Here is a 19580-nt window from a genome sequence, read left to right as displayed (position 1 = left end):
TGGGGCTTTACTCCCCAGGGTACAAAGTATGACAGGAATGCTCAAGACGCTGATGGCATTTTTAGAGTATGAAGAGACATCCAGTACAACCCCTTTGGTGGAAAAGCTGGAGTGTGTTAGTCTGTTAGGCCACTGAACAGGGCAGGTCCTAAGGAAAATTTCCCTGTGCTGACTGAAAGACTTCAGACTCCCGTCTCCTTCTGACCCTCCCTTATTCATAGAGCACTCCAGATGGAGGATATTTTACTGAATTCACACCTGAGAAAAAGGAAAATGGTTATCCCAGGAAAGCCCCTCCTCAGTTTCCCCTGTAAGGTGTCATCTACAATTCCTCTCGGCCTTTAAGACCCTTCCAGTGTGAGTTGTGGTGTCTGGATTCTGCAAAAGCTGGTTGTTGTATATCTGACTTCCTTTGTTCCTTGTCATTTACCTATTTCTCATGGTGACCAAACTCCCCCCCCCCACCCCCTCCCTTAAAAATAAAAAATTCCCCAGAAACTGCTTTTGTAAAGGCTATTAAAATTTTTCTAAGGCGACATGGTCACAAGGCGCCCCCCCCCCCCCATCTCCTGTAGCTCTGTGAATCCCTTTAACAAACCATCAGGCATCGCAGGTGTAGTGATGGTGCTCTCTTTGGGGAGCCTGACACCTCAGCAGACTCCACTGATGCCAGCCCAGGAGGAGTTTTACGTTTGGCCCAAAGGGAGTTGCTCTTCTTAGATGAATTCAATTAGGTTTTCCTTTAGCTCTCTCTGGGGAACACAGGGTTCCTGCAGGAAACCACCTTCAGATGGACCAGCACACTAACTAACCACCTCTCCTCCTGGGGGCTGGGGGGAGTGTCAGGAAGAAAATGGGCCTTCTTTTTACAGGGGGCCTCCTGGGAAGGCCCCTTGCCATGCCCTGCCAGGTTCTGCCCTAAGCTGGCATCTTCTGGAGTGGGGATATGGGTCCATTGGTCCGGGGGTCTGAAGTGATCCATGCCTATCTTCCCTGTGAGTCTGTTTTGCCTGGTCCTTTTAAGTGTATTCGTTTGTGTTTGGGAAGGCAGTGAACTGAACTCTACCCAGTGTGCTTTTATAAAGATGGGCCCCTGATGCTTTTGGTTTGGGAATAAAGGTAAGCACAGATCTTTATCCAGTCAGGCTTATACTTTGGGGGGCGACACTGGATACCTAGGAAGATGATTCCAGACTGGGGGGAGTGCTCTGAGTTGTGGGTGTTTTTCATGGAGACCAGGTTTCCTCACATTTTTCAGACAAGCCCCCATTATAGAGGCGGAAAAACTGAGTTGTAGAAATGGTCTTCTGGACCTTAAGTCAAACCAGTAATGAGGTCTTTGAGATGGAATTACAGATTTTCCCCTGCTAGCACTCAGAACCTGGTTTCATTTCTGTTGCTTATTAATTGGAATTGGTTTTGGGGAACTGTGGTGAGGAACTTTGGAAGCCCATTTTATTCTCTCAGCTCCTGAGTTTGTGTGAGAGGTGTCTTTCCACGAGATTCCTGGTGGGAGGCACCATTGTATTGGAGAGCAGTAAGAAAGAGTGGGATGTTTGGCATAGAGATGGAAGAATGCGATGTTTGGAAGGTGGAGAGGAACTTGGAGGGGCCCAGGCAGTGGTGGTTCAGACAAGTTTAGGAAGAGAAGGGAATGAGCATTGACAGAGCACTCCCTGTGTCAGCACCACGCACATAGCATCTCACTTGGTCCTCACTGTAGCCATGCAGAAGAGATGCCATTAATTTCCCCGTTTTATAGTTCAGGAAACTGAGGTGGGCAGAGGATAAATCCTTGTTCGGGTCACACAGCCAGGAGGTGTCTGAATTCTAACTCGGATCTTTCTGATTCCAGACCACTGTGCTGCCAGCCAGAAAGCGGGGGGGGGGGGGATTGTGTGTGCTTCACCAGAACTCTGTTTTCAGCCTGGCTGTCAGTGTGGGCATTTGATTGGGGCACAAGAGCTGCCCCAGGTCTTTACAACTAGACTTTTTATAGTACCTCACCACTGCTGCCCCTTTCTCTCAATTTCCCACCTCTGTGCTTTGTTCTATTCCCAAAGTGGGCTCATTCAGGGATTCTCTAGGATTGTGGGTAGTCTAATGGTGATCTAGACTTTCCTGTTGCTACTTGTGTTCGGAATGACAGTGCCAGAACTGGCAAGCCATTTGTTTAGAGGTGGTGAGGCAGGACAATGACCTCTGATCCCAAACAACCTCCTAGGGAGACATTCTTATCCGTCTCTTACCTGGTTTGCTGTCTAGATCTCTCTTTGTCTCTGTCTCTGTCTCTGTCTCTATATATAGAGAGATATGCTATTTCTTTTGAGTATAATAGGGACCCCTCTGTTCCCTGTTATATTTTAAATGGTGAAACCAGAATCAGAAAGAAGCATGGCCTCGCACAACTACTTGAAAAGCCTTCTCACGTTGGATTTCCTTCGGTTTACAGGGAAGATGGAGAGTTGGAAGAAGGAGAACTGGAGGATGATGGGGCCGAAGAGGCCCAGGACTTCTCTGTGGGGCCAGAAAGAAGTCGCAGAGACAAAGGAGAGAAGCATCACAGTGACTCGGACGACGAGAAGGCCCACCGGAGGATGAAGCGGAAGAGGAAGAAGGAGCGGGAGAAAGAGAAGAGGCGCTCCAAGAAGAAGCGCAAATCCAAACACAAGGTAGGTGCTGTGTTTGGGCCTGGAGAAGAGGGCTAAACATCAATTCCTTTACACTCTCAGGAGAGTTCAGACTGGGTACCATGGGACTGGACTAGTAGTTGAGGAGAGGGACAAAGTCCTCTGAGTTCCAGGGGATGGAGAGTTGTTTCTTCTGGCTCTGATGGGCTATGTCATGATGACGTGGAGGAGGTGTGTCATTGGAGCTGGGCTTTAAGGAGGCCGGGAATGAGGGGCAGCGACCAGTGTTGGAAAGAGCAGAATTGTTGCAGTCATAGTGAGTGGTTTGGTGTGACCAGAATCTGATGAACACAAAGGGGAAATTAATGGGAGAGATCCCTGCAGAGCCAGCTGGAGGGAGCTTTATTCATTAGGAGGTGTGGGCATTTTTGGAACATCAGAGTGATGGTGATCAGTCAGTCAGCCGGCAAACATTTATTAAATGTCTACCATGGCCTGACTACATGTTAGGTTCCTTGGAGTCCTTGTCACTCTTTCACTGTCTCTCACCTTCAGTGTCTAGGCAGCACGTGATGCCTCAAGCCTCCCATGTCTGTCTTGCATTGTATCCTTCCTCTCTGTTTCTCCTGGCACCACCCGAGGACATGGCTTCTGTACTGTTGTAGTTGTGTCCTGGTAGGTTCCTCTGTTCTCACCCAGACCCATCCATCTTTCATACTCATCAGAATATTTCTTAGACACAGAGATGGCTATGTCACTTACCTTCAATGGCTACCTATTGCTGATTCAAGTTCAGATTCCCCTGCTCAGTATTCAAGGCCCCTCATTGCCAGCTGTCCTTTCGAGCCCCCTGGGCTCTGGCCTGGCACGACCATGCTTTGTCACTGATCGACACCAGGACTGTGCTTGCAGTAGCTTCTTTTTCTCCCTTTGTCTCTTGAAAAGAACATTTGAAACTAGCTCAAATACCACGTCCTCCACAAGGTTCTCCCCGGGCCATCTACCCCTCCTGACTTGAGGCAGTCCTTTGCTTTGTCCTTGTAATGTGATGGTATCAGAGTTTGCACTTGTCCCCCTTACTAGGCTGTAAGCCCCAAAGGACATGCCTGAGATCCTCCACTGGCTAGGGGAATGCTTTGCCTGCAGTGAACACACCAAATATTTGCTGTCACATTGAATATAGGAAGAGGCAAAATTTGAGGCCGCCTTCCTCGAAAGCCGTGAGGGGAGGGCATGAAGGCTTGTCTTCAGAAGGGACCACTACGTAACCTGCAGAGTGGTGGGCATTTCAGGGTGAACCAAGATCATTCCAGTGCATTCTATCTATCTATCTATCATTCCTTGTATTCTAGCGACATGCATCTTCAAGCGATGATTTCTCCGATTTCAGTGATGACTCTGATTTCAGTCCCAGTGAGAAAAGCCACCGAAAATATCGGGATTACAGCCCTCCATATTCCTCTGTGAGTACAGTGACAAGCCAAAAGAGCACTTCAGCAGGGTGCTGCCGACACACGAGTGTTCTTGGCTCAGGGAGCAAAACACCCAGTTTTGTGGGGCACCAGCAGAGTGACGTTACATTGTGCGGGAGTGTTTGTGGGTGCGCCCTCAGAATCGAGGCACGGATTCTGAAAGTCAGTATGTGGCCTTTAGGACCTCGTTAGAGACTTGTTATGTGTCAGAAGTGCGATCCCCATCCCATCATATGATCTTTGAATTTGCCATAAATTTAAATTAGTTTCGGATAGGTTTTTTTCTACTTAGGAAAGGAATTGCCCTCCCTCCCGTCTCTGAACCCCAAACCCCATATACTAAGTCAAATTTTTTTTGAGAATATGTAGATATCTCACTGTTCTAGTATTCTGGAAGCGGATCTTAACAGATTAGATTTTGGCCTTCCAATGTGGTGTAGTAGAAAGAGCCCTAAATTTGTTGTTTGAGTTAAAAAATCCCAGCTGTGACAAAGACTAGTTGTATCTCCATAAGCCAGACAGGTCTGTCTACTGTCCACTCGGAACCTCAACCTGACACGGCCTGATGAAGATGATGAGGATGAGGGGGATAAGCTGAATGAATACTTATCTAGGCCTTTAAGTTGACAGAGCCCTTTAACTTGGATTTAGGAAGACTTGACTGCAGCTCTTGGTGCTGACATGAACTGCATTACTGGACAAGCCCCTCAATCTCTGTGAGCCCCAGTTTCTTCTTTTGTAAAACTAAGGTGACAGTATCTGAAGCCCTTTTTTCATAGGGTTGTTGCAGGGCAGAAACAAGATGATGCGCTTTGCATGCCTTCAAGTGCTACATAAAAGCCCGCTGTTATTTCAGTGTTCTGTAAAATGGGGATAAGCTTGTTTTTTGTACTGCTTCCATTGAGAATAGGAGGTTGATTCCTCAGTCATCTTTTCACATCCTAATTTGGGATATCTTTTTATCAAAATGCTCGGGAAAGGTTTTTCCCCAGTTTTCCTTCCTACCTTTCTTCAAATAGTTTTTTTAAATTGTATAAAAAAAACCCTTTTCTTTTATATTATCAAATTAATCTTTTATCTCTTTTAATTTATCCTTAGGTACAACTTGATAAGATTTTATCTCCTCTCCAGAGTTGAGAAAGCAACCCTATATCCTCTTAATTTTTTATATCTTTTGTTTTATATTTAGATCCTATCCTTTTGGCATTTATTGTGGCAGATAGTGTGTAAGGCTTTGTAAATTGGGAAATTGTCATTATAAAGAGGAAGTTAAGCCCATGAAAAATTCTGTAGTTACTTTACTCAAACTGGTGTTGTTGGAATTAGACAAGGTTGGATTTTTTTTTAATGTAGTTTTATTTTCAGATCCACATTCTCTTTTTCTTACTCCCCTCCTTCCCTTCATTGAGAAAGCAAGAAAACCAAATCCCTCTTAGAGATTCCCACATTGGCCATGTCCCGAAGAAGACCTCCATTGCCTTCCTGAGTTCATCCTCTCTGTCAGGAGAAGGTCGACAGAGTGGCATTGTGATCGGTCCTTGTGTTACTCAGAGCTCCTGGTAGGCTTGGAGCCTGTAGCTTGGAGGGTGGCACACGTTTTAGGGTTCAGGCCCCAACCACACACTGTTGGGTAGACCCTTACTTGAGTGCCTCAGGGGCCGTGGGGGCAGTGGCAGAGGCTCGGTGGTCGCAGTGGGCTAGGCCCATGGCCGAGGTGGGGAGGCCCTTGTTCTAGGCCTGGCTCTGCCTGCCAGGCACTGGGTGGCCCCTCGGGCCCTGTGATGGCACAGTCACAGTAACTGGGCCAGGCTGCTTCAGCTCATTTGTCTATGTTTTTTTGGGTCCTCTAGTCTCACCAGCAGTATCCTTCATCCCACAATGCCCCTTTGTCGAAGAAGGGCTACTCAAAAATGGAGAGCAAGAATTACAGCGTGTATGACGGCTACGAGAACGAGCAGTACGCGGAGTACGAGGGGGAGGAGGAGGAGGACCTCGGCAAAGAGGAGTACGACGACTTCACCAAAGAGCTGAACCAGTACAGACGGGCCAAGGAAGGCAGCAGCCGAGCGCGCGGTAAGGCGCCCCAGAGAGCCGTGGGGCGGACCTCTTCCGAGGCCAGCACCATGTGGCCTGGCCTTCTCTTTGGGCTTTAGGGGAGGCAGGGATGCCTGCATGGGGCTGACTGCTTTCCTGTATTGCCTGAGCCTCCCATGCCCTTACACAGAAGGGAGGGAAGCCATTCAGAGAGCCAAGTCTGCCACTATGTGCCGTGTTGCATGTCCCCAGCCCTTCTTGTGCCGGATTCCGATCCTGCTTGCATCATGCATTCTAATCAATCGTCTTGCAGGAGCCAGAATCAGAGGGAGAGGCTACAGAGGCCGAGGAGGACGTGGAGGATCGAGAGGGAGAGGGATGGGTCGAGGAAACCGGGGCAGGGGCAGAGGCTCCATGGGAGACCATCCGGAAGAAGAAGATGACTTCTATGAGGAGGAAATGGAAGTACGCATTGCTTTTCCTGGCTTGTTCCTGCTTGTGTGTTTGTGTGTCTTTAGTAGAGAACCCCAGTGCCCTTCCCACCTCCAACACTGGTGCTGTGGTTCTGACGTAGCGGGTCTAGAGAGCGCGGGTACCCACAGCTTTTCTGCATTACGTTGGGTCTGAAACTAACTTGTCTGCACCTTAAACATCACGGGCTGTGGAGGTCACGGGAGGCTTCGGCCCGCGGATTGTGTGCAGGGGAGAGAAGGCCCCTGACGCCCGGGCGTCGCGGGGGATGCCGGCCGTGGGCGGCCTGGGCTGCAGGGGAGGAAGCAGATGGTGGGCAGACTTCTCGTCCTTCTGAATTCCAGTTTGGAGAGAGCGAGGAGCTGCTGGGTGAGGAGGACTATGAAGAATACCCCAAAGAGCTGAGCCAGTACCGCCGGCCCAAGGACGGCCGAGGGCGAGGTGCGTGGGCGCTGTGCCAGGCGGGGGGCGGCCCTGCTGTCCTCTGGCAGCAGCTGGCATCAGGTGCAGGAGACACGGTCGGTTCTTGTCTCCCGCAGGTTTGAGTCGGGGCCGCGGCCGTGGATCGAGAGGCAGAGGCAAAGGGATGGGACGAGGACGCGGCCGAGGCGGGAGCAGGGGAGGCATGAACAAAGGAGGGGTGAATGAGGATGAGGACTTCTACGACGAGGACATGGGCGTGAGTGGGCTTCCCGGGGCTCCTGGCGGGCCCTGAATAGGCCTGTCCTGGGCTTGCTGTCCCTGGCCCTCCACCCCAGGGGTGACCGGCTGCCTCTGCGCCGGCTGTGCATGGAGTCCCATTTGGAACATTCCATCTCCTTTCTTCTGAGGGTATTCCCAGTTATCTTGGTGACACTTTGGTGTGTCCAGGAAGTTCATTTGGAATGAGCTCTCTCAGGAGCCCTGTCCTAGCATGAAGCTTTCTGAAGGGGGGGCAGAGCAAATCTCAGGAGAGGTCAGGACCCGCTCATTCCCACTCATCCTTGGGCTCTCCGGGTCTGCCCTTGTGGCTTCCCCCCCCCCCCCCCTGACCTCCCTGTGGCTCTAACAGGATGGTGGTGGCGGTGGCAGCTATCGGAGGAATGACCATGACAAGCCCCACCAGCAGTCAGACAAGAAGGGAAAGGTCATCTGCAAGTACTTTGTGGAAGGCCGATGCACTTGGGTAAGTTGGGCCCCTCCTGCAGAATCGACTAGGGGGACAGTGGGTCCAGGCTGCACTTAGAGTGATTGGCATCCTCCTTGGGAAGCTGAGTACATACCTCAGTTGAGACCACACACAACTTCCTTCCCATGCACGCTTCTGTCCCTAGACCTTGTGTCGGTGAGCCGTGAGGTGACAGCGATGTTATTTTTTTTTTTTAAAGCAATCGGGGTTAAGTAACTTGCTCAAGGTTACACGGCCAGTTATTTCTGGGTGTGGTGCTAAGTATCTGAGCCCAGATTTGATCCAGGTCATCCCGACGCTGGAGCCGGTGCTCTTACTCGCTGAGCCACCTGGCCGCCCCTAAGCAACTGGGGTTAAGTAACTTGCTCAAGGTTACACGGCCAGGTGTTTCTGGGTGGGTGCTAAGTGTCTGAGCCCAGATTCGATCTCCACGTCATACCGACACGAACCAGTGCTCTTACTCGCTGTGCTACCTGTCCGGCCCCTAGCGATGTTACTTTTAATCTTGGCAAAGGGCCTTTTGAGTGAAGGAACCGTCAGGAGTGGGCAGACCTGGGGTGGAGGGCAGACTGTGGGCTGGGACGCCCCTCACGCTGCGCACATGAACACACTGCCCTTCTGTGTCCTTCTGCAGGGAGAACATTGCAATTTTAGCCATGATATCGAGCTGCCAAAGAAGCGTGAACTATGCAAGTTTTACATCACAGGCTTTTGTGCCAGAGCAGAGAACTGCCCGTACATGCATGATATCCTTTGAGCTTTGGTTGTTGGGTAATGTGCCCCTCCTGAGGCCCTGGGCCCTGATGAGCCCCAGGAGGAGAGCCTGCTCTTCTCTCCCCTCTTGTTCTAGACCTCACCAAGTCTGACCTCAGGCATGGACAGTGCCTGAGGCCTGTTGACCCAGCTTGCCCAAGGTCAGGCTGGGAGGCAGCCCAGTATGTGCTCCTCCTTTTTGGGAGTGATTACTGGTGCTTCCCTGTACAGTGCTCTGCTAGGTGGCCTCTGAATTACCAGGCATCTGGTTTGCTGAGGGCCTGTGGGCACCTGGAAGCTCATTGGGTTGGCAGCCTGCAGGGAGACCCTGCTGTATCCTTGTCTGAGGAAGGTGGCGATCAGGCCAGCCCCCCTTCCCACCCTCCCTGCTCTGACATCAGAGGACTTTGCCTTGACCTCTACAAACGTGACTTTCCTTGTAAGCTCTTTCATACGACTGGAAACTGTATCAATGGTGACGACTGCATGTTCTCCCATGACCCCCTCACTGAAGAGACAAGGGAGCTTCTGGACAAGGTAAACATGAGGCGGGACAGACTCTGGAGGCTGACCAGCTAAGAAGCCAGGCATGGTCTAGAAATGGATCCTTTGATGTCCCATAGTTGGAATTGGAAGCTTGGCGTGTAGGTGGTGCTGTGATGGGGGGGGCTGGACGGGGGGTGTGGGGGAGTCAGGCAGTAAAGATTTATTAGACACCTCCTTTGTGCTAGGCATTCTGCTAAGAAAGGTAAAGTCCCTGCTCTCCAGATGCCCACAGTCTGATGGGGAAGACAAAGGCCAGCAGCTGTGGATGGACAAGATTTATAGGAGATGAATTAACAGAGGGAAGGCATTAGCAATCAGGGGGAGTGGGAACATTTTTCTAGAGATGAAGGGGTCAGAGCTGGGACTGAAAGGAAGCTGGAAAAAGGAGGAGGGAGAGTGTCCTAGGCTAGGGGGCAGCTAGAGAGAATGGTTTCCAGTTTGGCATTGAAAGCCCTTCCTAACCTGCCTGCCCCACCCTCTGCCATTCGGTGACTCTGGCCTCTTCTATCCATCCCCTGGAGTTTATTGAATGGGGGGAATGAAGCAGTCAGGTCTCATCTTTGGAAAGGTCATTTTGATAGCCAAGTGGGGAGGGATGGAGCGGAGGCAGGGACGCCAGGTAGTTGGGGAAGAGGTGAAATGGTGATGAATCAAAATCAGTTTAACATTAGCCATTGAAAAGGGTCAGAAACTGTAGCAATGGTGTACAGAATGGACAGAGTAGGGAGGGCACAAGGGGGCCTCTGCTGATCTCCCAGCGCCTAGGGCAGGCTCCTGTGTTTGTCTTGCGTGTTTTCCAGTAGGGCACCTCGATGGCAGGCACAGTCTGCTATTTCTTTGTATCCCCCATACTTGGCACAGTGCCTAGCAGAGGGTTAACGGTAGATCTTTGTAAAAGACCAGCTCTTTCCTGATGCTTTACCGGGGTGTTTTTTAGTAGAAAAGAGAGACATCTTTGGAAATGAAACTTGAGTTCTCCTGGAAAGATCTGTGTTCTCTAAATAGTCAGAACTAGCTCCTCAGCTTTACCCACACAATGTAAACTATCCTTTCTCTAGAGCAGGCAGGCCTGTTCTAGATGCTTCCTCTTACATGCTACAAGGCTTGCCAGATGGTAGCTACTCCTAGTACCACTTGGGCAACAGACATGTTTGTCATGAAAGGCCAGTCTCACTGATTGTGTGGATTCAGAGCTCCTTAAGAATCTCTGCTGTCATGTTATTTTAGAGCAGGGTTTTCTGCTGGGGCAGCAGACTGTTCCCTTCAGTACTTCCAGGAGACTGATTTCATCAGGAGCCCCCAGTCACCTGCTGTGTGATCCAAGAGACAAACAGCAGCAGTCCCAGCTCTTGGAGCGGGATTTTACAGAGCAGTGCTCTCCAGTGTTCTTATATCTTAAAAACCCCACAGTCCCAGCTCTGGACCCAAAGTAACTCTGACGAGTGGGGTGGATCTTGTTTTTTTACTGCCAGGAGTACAGAGTCAGTCTCTTTCGTTTGAGGTTCACACTCTAGTCAAGGAAAAATTAAACTTTGTTAAGAAATGCCTTGCCCCAATGGAAAACTCAGCCAAATAGAATCTGTGAAGTCAGTGGGTAGATCCTCAAAGGATGATAATCTTCAAAGGGGAAAAAAATAAGCTTAGTTGCTATTTAAAAGGAAATTTACTTATTTTAAAATTATTTTTATTTATTTATTTTGTTAAATATTTCCCAATTACATGTAAAAAGATCTAACAATCATTTTTTTTTTAAATTTGAGTTCCAATTTCTTTCCCTTCCTTCTCTTCCCCCTCCTTGAAAAGGCAAGCAGTTTGATGTTGATTATACATGGTGAAGTCATTTTCAAAAGAAAAAACAAATGAAATAAGACAATGAAAATAAAGAGAGTTAAGAAAAGTGTGCTTCAATCTATATTCAGAGCCCATGAGTTTTCTCCTTGGCATCTTTGATCATGAGTCTCCTGGAATTTAAAAGGAAACTTAAGTGCAAGGTAACTGGGAGGCAGGCCGTTTATGCCTCACCTAGAAAAGGTGAGCCTTCCCAAACCAAGAGCGGTGCTGGCCTGCTCGTGGAATTGGTATTTGCTGTTTGCAGAAACACTACGCGTGCCTCCCTGCCTCCATGCTTTGGTTTACATCATTCCCTTTCTCCTGGGATCCTCCTCCCTGGGTATATTTGCCCATAGAAACCCTCCATTCCTCGAAGGCCCCTCTCAGAAGTCACCGCTTTTAAAATCTGCTCCTGAGTTCTAATTCTGGGTCACCATTTGGTTATTGGGTATTTCTCTTTGGCTTCAGCATGTCTGAAACAAAACTCATTCCTTTTCTCCCCAAATCCTTCTGTCTTCTTAACTTCCCTCTTTCTGACTGGGGCCATCACCATCCTTGAGTCACCTAAACTCACAACCTCAGAATTGGCCATCACCATCCTTGAGTCACCTAAACTCACAACCTCAGAATCATTCCGTCTTCTTTATTCTTCCCTTGCACATCATTTACATCATTTAAAAAAGATTTTCAAGTCCTGTCATTGAAAAATAAATTAACTTCATTTTTTAAATTAAAAATCTATTTTCTATCCCTTCTACCTCCCCCCTCCCTATTGGAAAAAAAAAAGACCAAACCCAAAAGCAGATATGAATGGTCAAAAGCAATTCTGAAATTGGCCACGTCCAAAACATGAATGTCTCCGTCTGTGCCCTTTGTCTGTCACTTCCCTTCCAAGAGGCGGGTAGCAGTCTTTATTATGGGGCTGTAGCTGGTCCTTGCATTGATGAGCTTCTCCGTGCTTTCCTTACAACCGTTGTCATTGTATAAATCTTTCTCTTGGTGCTGCTCACTTCATTCTGTGTCAGTTGATGGAAATCTTCCCAGGTTCCTTTGAAACTGTCTCTTTCATCATGTCTTGTGGTATAACAAATGTCCATTACATTCATATGCTCCAGTTTGCTTACCCATTCCCAGTAGATGGATGCCCTCTTAGTTTCTGGTTCTGTAACATCATTTAAAAAACAAAACACCAACTACAGATATTTTCATCGACATCCGTCCTTTTCTTTTTCCTTCGATCCCTGAGGTATAGGTCTAGTTATTGGTACTGTTGGTTCAAAGGGTATGTGGAGTTGAATAACTTTGGGGGCATTTTTTCCCGGGATGGCTGCATCAGTTCACACTTCCACCGGCCCTGGGATGCTGGGGCAGCATTCTCCCCATCCATACTGGGGTTAGAAGGTGCGGTTTTGGTCATTTTGGTACTGCTCATGTATCAAATGAGCTCATTGACCCCATAGGCAAAAGTAGAATTAATCTGCTTGTTTTCCTACAGCCACTCCAACATTTGTCATTTTCCTTTTTCTCATCTTTGTCAGTTGGATGGATGTGACGTAGAACCATAAGAGTTGCTTTAATTCAGGTTTCTCCAATTTATGATTTGGAGCATTTTTTCATTTGCCTAGAAGTTGTGTGGGTTTCTTCCTTAAGAAAATGTCAACTATCAATTAGGGAATGGCTTTTATACATTTGAATAATTTTCCTGTTTATTTTACTAAAGAGACTTTAATCAGAGAAACTTAGTGCAAACATTTTTTTTTGTGGTTCCTGCTTCCCTTCTGTGTTTAGCTACATGTACAGAACTTTTAAATTTTATATAGTTAGTATTACCCATTTAATTTTTTTGTGTGATCTTTTCCTTCCTTATTTTGGTTATTAACTTTTTGCTTTTCCATGGATCTGAAAGGTAATTTCTTTGGTTTTTTTTGATGTCACCCTTTATTGCTAGGTTATGTACCTTTTTGGAACTTCTCTTGGTGTATGGTGGGGGAAGTTGGGTTACACCTACTTTCTGCCACATTGCTTTCTAGTTTTTGCAACAGTTTTCCTCAAAGAGTAAGTTCTTCGTATCCTAGAAGCTGGAGTCTTCGGGTTTAAAACATTAGGATACCAGGTTTGTCTGCTTCTGTGTTGTCTGTACCAATGATAAATAATGGTAACAATAACTGATCATTACATTTAAGAATTAACAGATCATTTATTACATGAATTCTATGGAACAATACATGATAAATCACATGATTTATCACACTATCATGTTTGTCGTCATGTTGTTCTACTTATGATCATGATAATACTTCTCATTAATTAGACATTTGTCCTCTAGGTTTGTTTGCTTCTCTCTGTGCTGTGCCTACTCTGGTCCAAGTACTAACATTTTGGTCTTTGGGGCAGTGCCCAGTCATTTTGGTGGTCGCTGCTTTGTAACCTGACACCTCGAGGGCCTCTCTTCTTCCCACATGTTTCTTATTCCTCTAGATGGATTTTGTTACCACTTTTTTGAGTTTCTGAATTCTTTGGTTGTTTGATTGGTGAAACACTGAATAAGTAAATTAATTAGTTAATATTGTCACTTTTCTTGTATTGGCTCAGTCTACCCTTGAACAATAAATATTTTCCCAATTATTTATGTCTGTTTCTATAAAGAGCATTTTGTAGTTGTCGTCATCTAGTTCTTGTGGGACTCTTGGTGGGTGGACTTGTATTTGCTACGTTCTGAATTTATTTTCAATGCAGCTTTCTAGTCTCTTGCTGTTTGGTTTTGTTGACAATTTACAGAAATGCTGATGATTTATGTGGGATTATTGATTGTTTCCAATCTCACGCTTCTGCCTCCATGCACGTCAGCTGGCCATCCCTTTCAGACCCCTGTCACTTCTTACTGAACTATTCCCGTAGGCTCCTAATGAGGCTTCCTGCGTCAGGTCTCTCTCCTTGCTTCCTGACCCTTCTCTCTTAAGCTGCTAGTGCTTTCCACCCCCCCAAAAAAGTGGTTAGTGTTTCCTGTGTGTATATTTTGTGTTCACTTAAGCGGGTATGTGTTGTTTCCCAGTGGAGAGGGCAGGGGCAGTTCAGTTTTGTCTTTGTTATGCCCCTTAGCACCTCTCAGGGACTTGGTGAGAACTGCTTGGTGGACCACTCCAGCCAGAGGAAATCTCCAGGGAATGGTTTGACAAGAGAGGGGGGGAGTAGAAAGAGAAGTAGGAACCACAGACCGAACCGGCCTTAAAGGCCGAGCAGAGGCCTGTCCCTCAGTCACGGAAGGGCTTTGGCTGGGAAGGACTGCTGAAGAGGGCCCCGGCCCCGGCCCCGGCTCTGGCTCTGGCTCTAGCTCCCCCAGCTCCACGGTCTGATCCTCACATCTGCTCTTCAGGGTCCCGGGCACTGGTCAGCTCGGGGCAGAGTGGTCCATCCACCTAGTTTTGTCTGGTGGCTCTTCATTCACTTAGCATGGCTTTCGTTTCTCCAGTTTGGGTCTTTTCTCTCTTAAGTCAGGGCAAGTATCTCTCATATCAGAGTGACTTCTTCAGGACCATGGTTTCTTGACTTTATTCCGGTTATGCCTCAAGAAAATCCCTTATTAAATGCTGCCACCTCTGTCCTACCTTCACACCTGTTTTCCACCTCTCCTTGTTAGATGTTAGCGGACGATGCAGAAGCCGGTGCGGAAGATGAGAAGGAAGTGGAAGAATTGAAAAAGCAAGGCATCAACCCTCTCCCCAAGCCTCCCCCCGGTGTCGGCCTCTTGCCCACCCCGCCGCGTCCTCCTGTCCCCCCAGCGCCAACGTCTCCCAATGGAAGGCCCATGCCTGGAGGCCCCCCACCCCCACCCCCGCCCCCCCCACCAGGGCCCCCCCAGATGCCCATGCCCATGCCAGCGCACGAGCCCCTCTCTCCTCAGCAGCTGCAGCAGCAGCAGGACATGTACAACAAGAAGATCCCTTCGCTGTTTGAGATTGTTGTTCGGCCCACGGGGCAGCTGGCTGAGAAGCTGGGGGTGAGGTGAGTGCTGAGCAGGAAGTGGGAGCTCTGGGTGGAGGGTGCAGCCTGGGACCTGGGCCTCCTTGACACCACTCACCAAATAGATGACCTCCTCGACCCAAGAGAGACAATGGTAGAGTGACAGAGGAAGTTAGTAGAATCAAAATCCCATTTTGTGTTTTCTTTTAGACACCCTGCTCCACCTCCCCCCAGATTCCCTGGGCCTGGAGGGCCCCCTGGGCCAATGGGTCCTGGGCCCAACATGGGCCCCCCCCGGGCCCATGCCAGGACCAATGCATCCTGACATGCATCCCGATATGCACCCGGACATGCATCCCGACATGCACCCGGACATGCACCCCGACATGCACCCGGACATGCACCCCGACATGCACCCGGACATGCCAATGGGTCCTGGGATGAATCCTGGCCCTCCCATGGGTCCTGGGGGCCCACCAATGATGCCCTTTGGTCCTGGAGACTCCCCACATTCCGGAATGATGCCCCCTGTTCCACCAGCCCAGAACTTCTATGAGAACTTTTACCAGCAGCAAGAGGGCATGGAGATGGACCCTGGACTAATGGGGGAGGCAGGTACGTGCTTTCCTGGGATGGGGGTTGGCAGCTGGGCTCTGGGGGAACCTGCACGGGAGGATTCCATTTGGTTTGAATCATTGGGAAGGGAGACTTTTCCTGCTTTGACATCTTAGCATCTACTAACACACTGAAGAAGAGCTGAGAGGTGATGGGAGCCTTTCCCTGGCATGTCTCTGTTATAGTTCTTATGGTGATGACTGTCAGCTGACAACAGCATTTCTCTGTGCATCGACTGGGCTTGTGCCTGTTGCAGTCTGCAGGCTTGGGGCTTTGCTTTCTTTTCCTCGTCCCTCCATGGAAAGCTTGCCCACGCCGCCGGCTGCTTGGCTCCAAGGCCGCTGCGGCTTAATCCGTGGGTGGTGTCTCTCGCCCTTCCGTCAGCAGTCCCCAGAAATGGACTGGCTCAGAGCACTCCTCACGGGTGGTGGGGCTGCAGCCACTCCCAAGCGACAGGCAGCGAATCTGTTTTTATCAGCAGAAACAATCTGTTCGTTCTCAGCATTTTCCTCGTACGACATAGAGATAGAATTCTTGGAGCAAAATAAGCATGCATGTTTGAAGTTTCACTGTTTCAGTATTAAATGTGAAATGCGTATTATTTTTAACAAGCCCATATCTATTAGTCAGCATTCATTAAGTGTATGCCGGCTGCCTGGCCCCGTGCTTGGTCCAGGGTCGGCGGCCGTGTTAATGAGCTCTGGTAGAAGGAACCCAGCCGTTACTTTCTGACTTTCTTTTTTCAATTGATTCCATGAGTGGAAAACAACCTGCTTTTCCAATTCCCAAGTGATCTCTCCATTTAGAGTGAATACCAAAGGAAGAAAACACTCTTTCTCTGCATGCAGAGGAGAAAGCTCTTTGTATGAACACCTGGGGCTGCTCTCCCTCGGCAGTACCTGGATCCAGCTGCTTAAGGCACTCTCCAGCTTGCTGTGACTCTTCCTAAAGCCATTAGCAGCCGACTGTCTGTCCCTCAGCTCCACCCAGTCCTGCTGCTTCCCCCTGTTGTAGCCTGTTCTTGGACAAGTCAGAGTTAGGGTGGTGCTCTTACTCCAGACACCTTGCAGTCTGACCCTCTCTTCTCCCTTTTTCCCATCAAAGAGCTTACATGGGCTTCTCCTAAAGCTGCATGAGGGAGCAGACTCTGGTCAAGAGTAGGGGAAGAAAGAACTCAATTGTTGTATCTCCTTTGGAAATTCAAGGGTTGGGAATCCATGGGCAGGAATGGCTTTGGAGTTCAAACTGATTCCCTCAAGGCCTCCTTCAGTGGGTCTGTGGTCTCACTGGTGAGGGCATCTCCTCGAGGAATACAGCTCCTAGCTGCCTCCCAAAGATTAATAATTCGCCCCATGGTTATTCCCCCCAGCAGAGGACTATGGACATTATGAGGAGATGGAAGGCGAGGCAGGAGAGCACGTTTTCCCAGAGCAGCCCCTGGAGCCTGATGGCTTCCTCGAAGCAGGGCCGCCTGGGAGACAGCAGCCCGCCACCAGTGTCCCTGACTTCCTCCCCTCTGCCCAGAGGGCCTTATACCTGCGCATCCGGCAGAAGCAGCAGGAAGAAGAAAGGGCAAGGAGGCTAGCTGAGAGCAGCAAGCAGGAGCGAGAGAATGAGGAAGGCAAGTGTGTTTGTGCCCCAGGGCTCCGGCCCAGGGCCCTGGGCCACAGGGAGGCTGCTTGCAAAGCGCACCTTCACTGTGGTCGCTGTGGCGTGGCCGGAGCCAGCGTCCTGCAGCCTGTGTGGATGGGGGCAAAGACTTAGGACCCCGAGCCTTCTACTTTGTCAGGCGCTTTCACACAGATCATACAGTGGACAGTTGAGTCGTAGCACCTGGTGCCCTAAGAGTCAGTGAAGGCTGAAGTATGATTTAGGGTTCAAAGAGGTCTCAGAGGATGCCCGAGTGATAGAGACAGACGTTTATTTGGGGTCTCACCATTGCTTTTTGACTTCAGTCCCTTGAACAGTCACCTGCTGTTAGGCACGTCGCCCTCTGAGGCCCACTCACAGCCCTTCAGGGAGTCCTAATGCTGCTGTCGGGGTGGGCGGGGGGCGGAGAGGGAGACATGGGCCTTTGTGGGAGCAGGTGAGTGGCAGCCGGGCAGAGCCCTGCTCTGGAACTCTGGTGTTTACAGAGTGCCTTCCGCCCCCCCTCCACCTGAAGGGGTCTTCCTGTGACTCTTTCACTGTCCAAGCCAGGCTGTGGCAAGTGAGAGCTGGGCCCGCAGCCCGTCTTCTTGGGCCAAGGCTCTCTGCTGCTACACCCTCGTCGTGAGTAGTAGAGGAATGAGTTTAATGCAGTTCCAAGAGTAGGTGCCCTGGAGACAGGCTGAAGGCTTTGGACGCCTGTTTCCCCTTGACTTCACGGCCTGCACGGACCTTATTCTGCTGCCTGGCATTTGTTACCTCTGCCGGGGGGGGGGGGGCAGTCATTGTAGGGATGTGCACATTGGCCGAAAAGCAGGTGTACGGGGGGAGGGAGCGACGCCCGCTTTCTGATGTCTCTTTCTCTCACAGGTGACACGGGTAACTGGTACTCCAGTGATGAGGATGACGGGGGGAGCAGCGTCACTTCTATCCTTAGAACCCTGCGGCAGCAGACCTCAAGTCGGCCCCCAGTGCCCGGTGGGGACGTAGGCGGAGGCAGCACAGGGTCCCTGCCAGCAGTGGGCGACCCCCGCCTCCAGAAGGGACCTGCTGCCGGGGGAAGACCTGCGGACCCACGCCTTGCCAGGGACCCGAGGCTCTCTCGTCACCCCGACGCTCCCGGCCCTTCGGGCTCTGGGGATTCGGGGCCCTCGGACCCCCGGCTGGCCCGCTCCCTTCCCGCCTCCAAGCCTGATGGACTCCATCCAAGCCCAGCTTGTACCAGTGGTGGGAAGGGGTCTGGGCCCCCAGAAGAAGAAGAAGGGGAGAGGGCTCTGAGGGAAAAAGCAGTGACCATTCCTCTGGATGCCTTGCCAGGGACCCCCGTGCGGGATCCCAGGCTGCAGCTACAGCAGTTTAGCCATATCAAGAAGGATGTCACCCTGAACAAGCCTAGCTTTGCTCGCACTGTGCTTTGGAACCCTGAGGACCTCATCCCGCTACCTGTCCCCAAACAAGACTCTGCCACCTCTCTTCCTGCCGCCCTGCAGTCTTTGCCTGCCCTTGATCCCCGCCTCCACCGGTCCCCTGCTGCCGGGCCCTCAGATCCCCGGCAGCGTGGGGTGGCCCCCTCAGACCCCAACTCTGCTCCCACTGCCTCTGCTGCCAACCTGCCGGATTTTGAGTTGCTCTCTCGAATCCTCAAGACCGTCAATGCGTCCAGCCCCTCGGCACCTAGTCCGAGCGATAAGCCCAGTGACCCCCGAGTGCGCAAAGCCCCCGCCGACCCCCGGCTACAAAAACCCGGGGACGCTGCCTCGTCCCGTGCCACCAAGCCCAGCGCTCCTGAGGTAGCCGCGCCAGCCCCTACTTCCTCTGGCGAGGCTTCACCTCCAGCCATCGCCCCTTATGACCCGCGGGTCCTGGCAGCTGGGGGGGTCAGCCAAGGTGGCGGGAGTGGGCAGAGCAGCGTGCTAAGTGGCATCAGTCTTTATGACCCGAGGACTCCGAACTCTGGCAGCAAAGTGGCCGAGCCAGCCCCCGAAGGGGGTGCTCAACCCAAGGGTCCTGACGGCAACGGCAAAAGCTCAGCGGCCAAGGCCAAAGAGCCTCCGTTCATCCGCAAGTCAGCCTTGGAACAGCCGGAGGCGGGCAAAGCGGGCTCGGAGCCCTCGGCCACGGACAGGTACAACAGTTATAATCGGCCGCGTCCCAAGGCACCCCCGACCCCTGCCACCGCCCCCTCAGCCACACCCTCTCAGGAGGGGGCCCCCCAGCCCGGCCTCCACAACTTGCCTGTGCCCACCCTGTTTGGGACCGTGAAGCAGGCGTCCAAGGCTGGCCCTGGGAGCCCTTTCGCTGGCAACAGCCCCTCCCGAGAGAGCGAGCAGGATGCCGGGTCCCTCAAAGATGTTTTTAAAGGTTTTGACCCCACTGCATCCCCCTTCTGCCAGTAGTATTAACCTGGACCCCATCCCCCTCCCCCCATCCTGTGATTGTATTTCATGGCCACAT

At 50.7% G+C, this 19580-nt stretch overlaps 1 protein-coding gene across 1 annotated transcript in view; it reads left to right on the top strand.

Annotated features, from left to right (window-relative positions):
- The window catches only part of ZC3H4 (zinc finger CCCH-type containing 4), a 30433-nt gene extending 10859 nt beyond the window's left edge, over positions 1–19574 (top strand). Inside the window, 14 exon segments of the mRNA XM_069089108.1 lie at positions 2453–2672; positions 3983–4093; positions 5953–6175; positions 6450–6601; positions 6952–7048; positions 7147–7286; positions 7659–7772; positions 8410–8521; positions 8956–9065; positions 14542–14906; positions 15099–15153; positions 15155–15479; positions 16852–17100; positions 17997–19574. Of these exon segments, the coding sequence (XP_068945209.1) occupies positions 2453–2672; positions 3983–4093; positions 5953–6175; positions 6450–6601; positions 6952–7048; positions 7147–7286; positions 7659–7772; positions 8410–8521; positions 8956–9065; positions 14542–14906; positions 15099–15153; positions 15155–15479; positions 16852–17100; positions 17997–19522 (3799 nt within the window). The 3' untranslated portion in view covers positions 19523–19574.
- The last annotated feature ends 6 nt before the right edge of the window (positions 19575–19580 follow it).

This window comes from Petaurus breviceps, unplaced genomic scaffold (assembly GCF_028583685.1).
Source record: "Petaurus breviceps papuanus isolate PSGF00001 unplaced genomic scaffold, PetGlider_PUasm1.0 185, whole genome shotgun sequence".
Lineage (NCBI taxonomy): Eukaryota > Metazoa > Chordata > Mammalia > Diprotodontia > Petauridae > Petaurus > Petaurus breviceps.
Note: the sequence above shows the minus strand (reverse complement) of the source record. Positions and strands in the feature narration are given on the sequence as shown.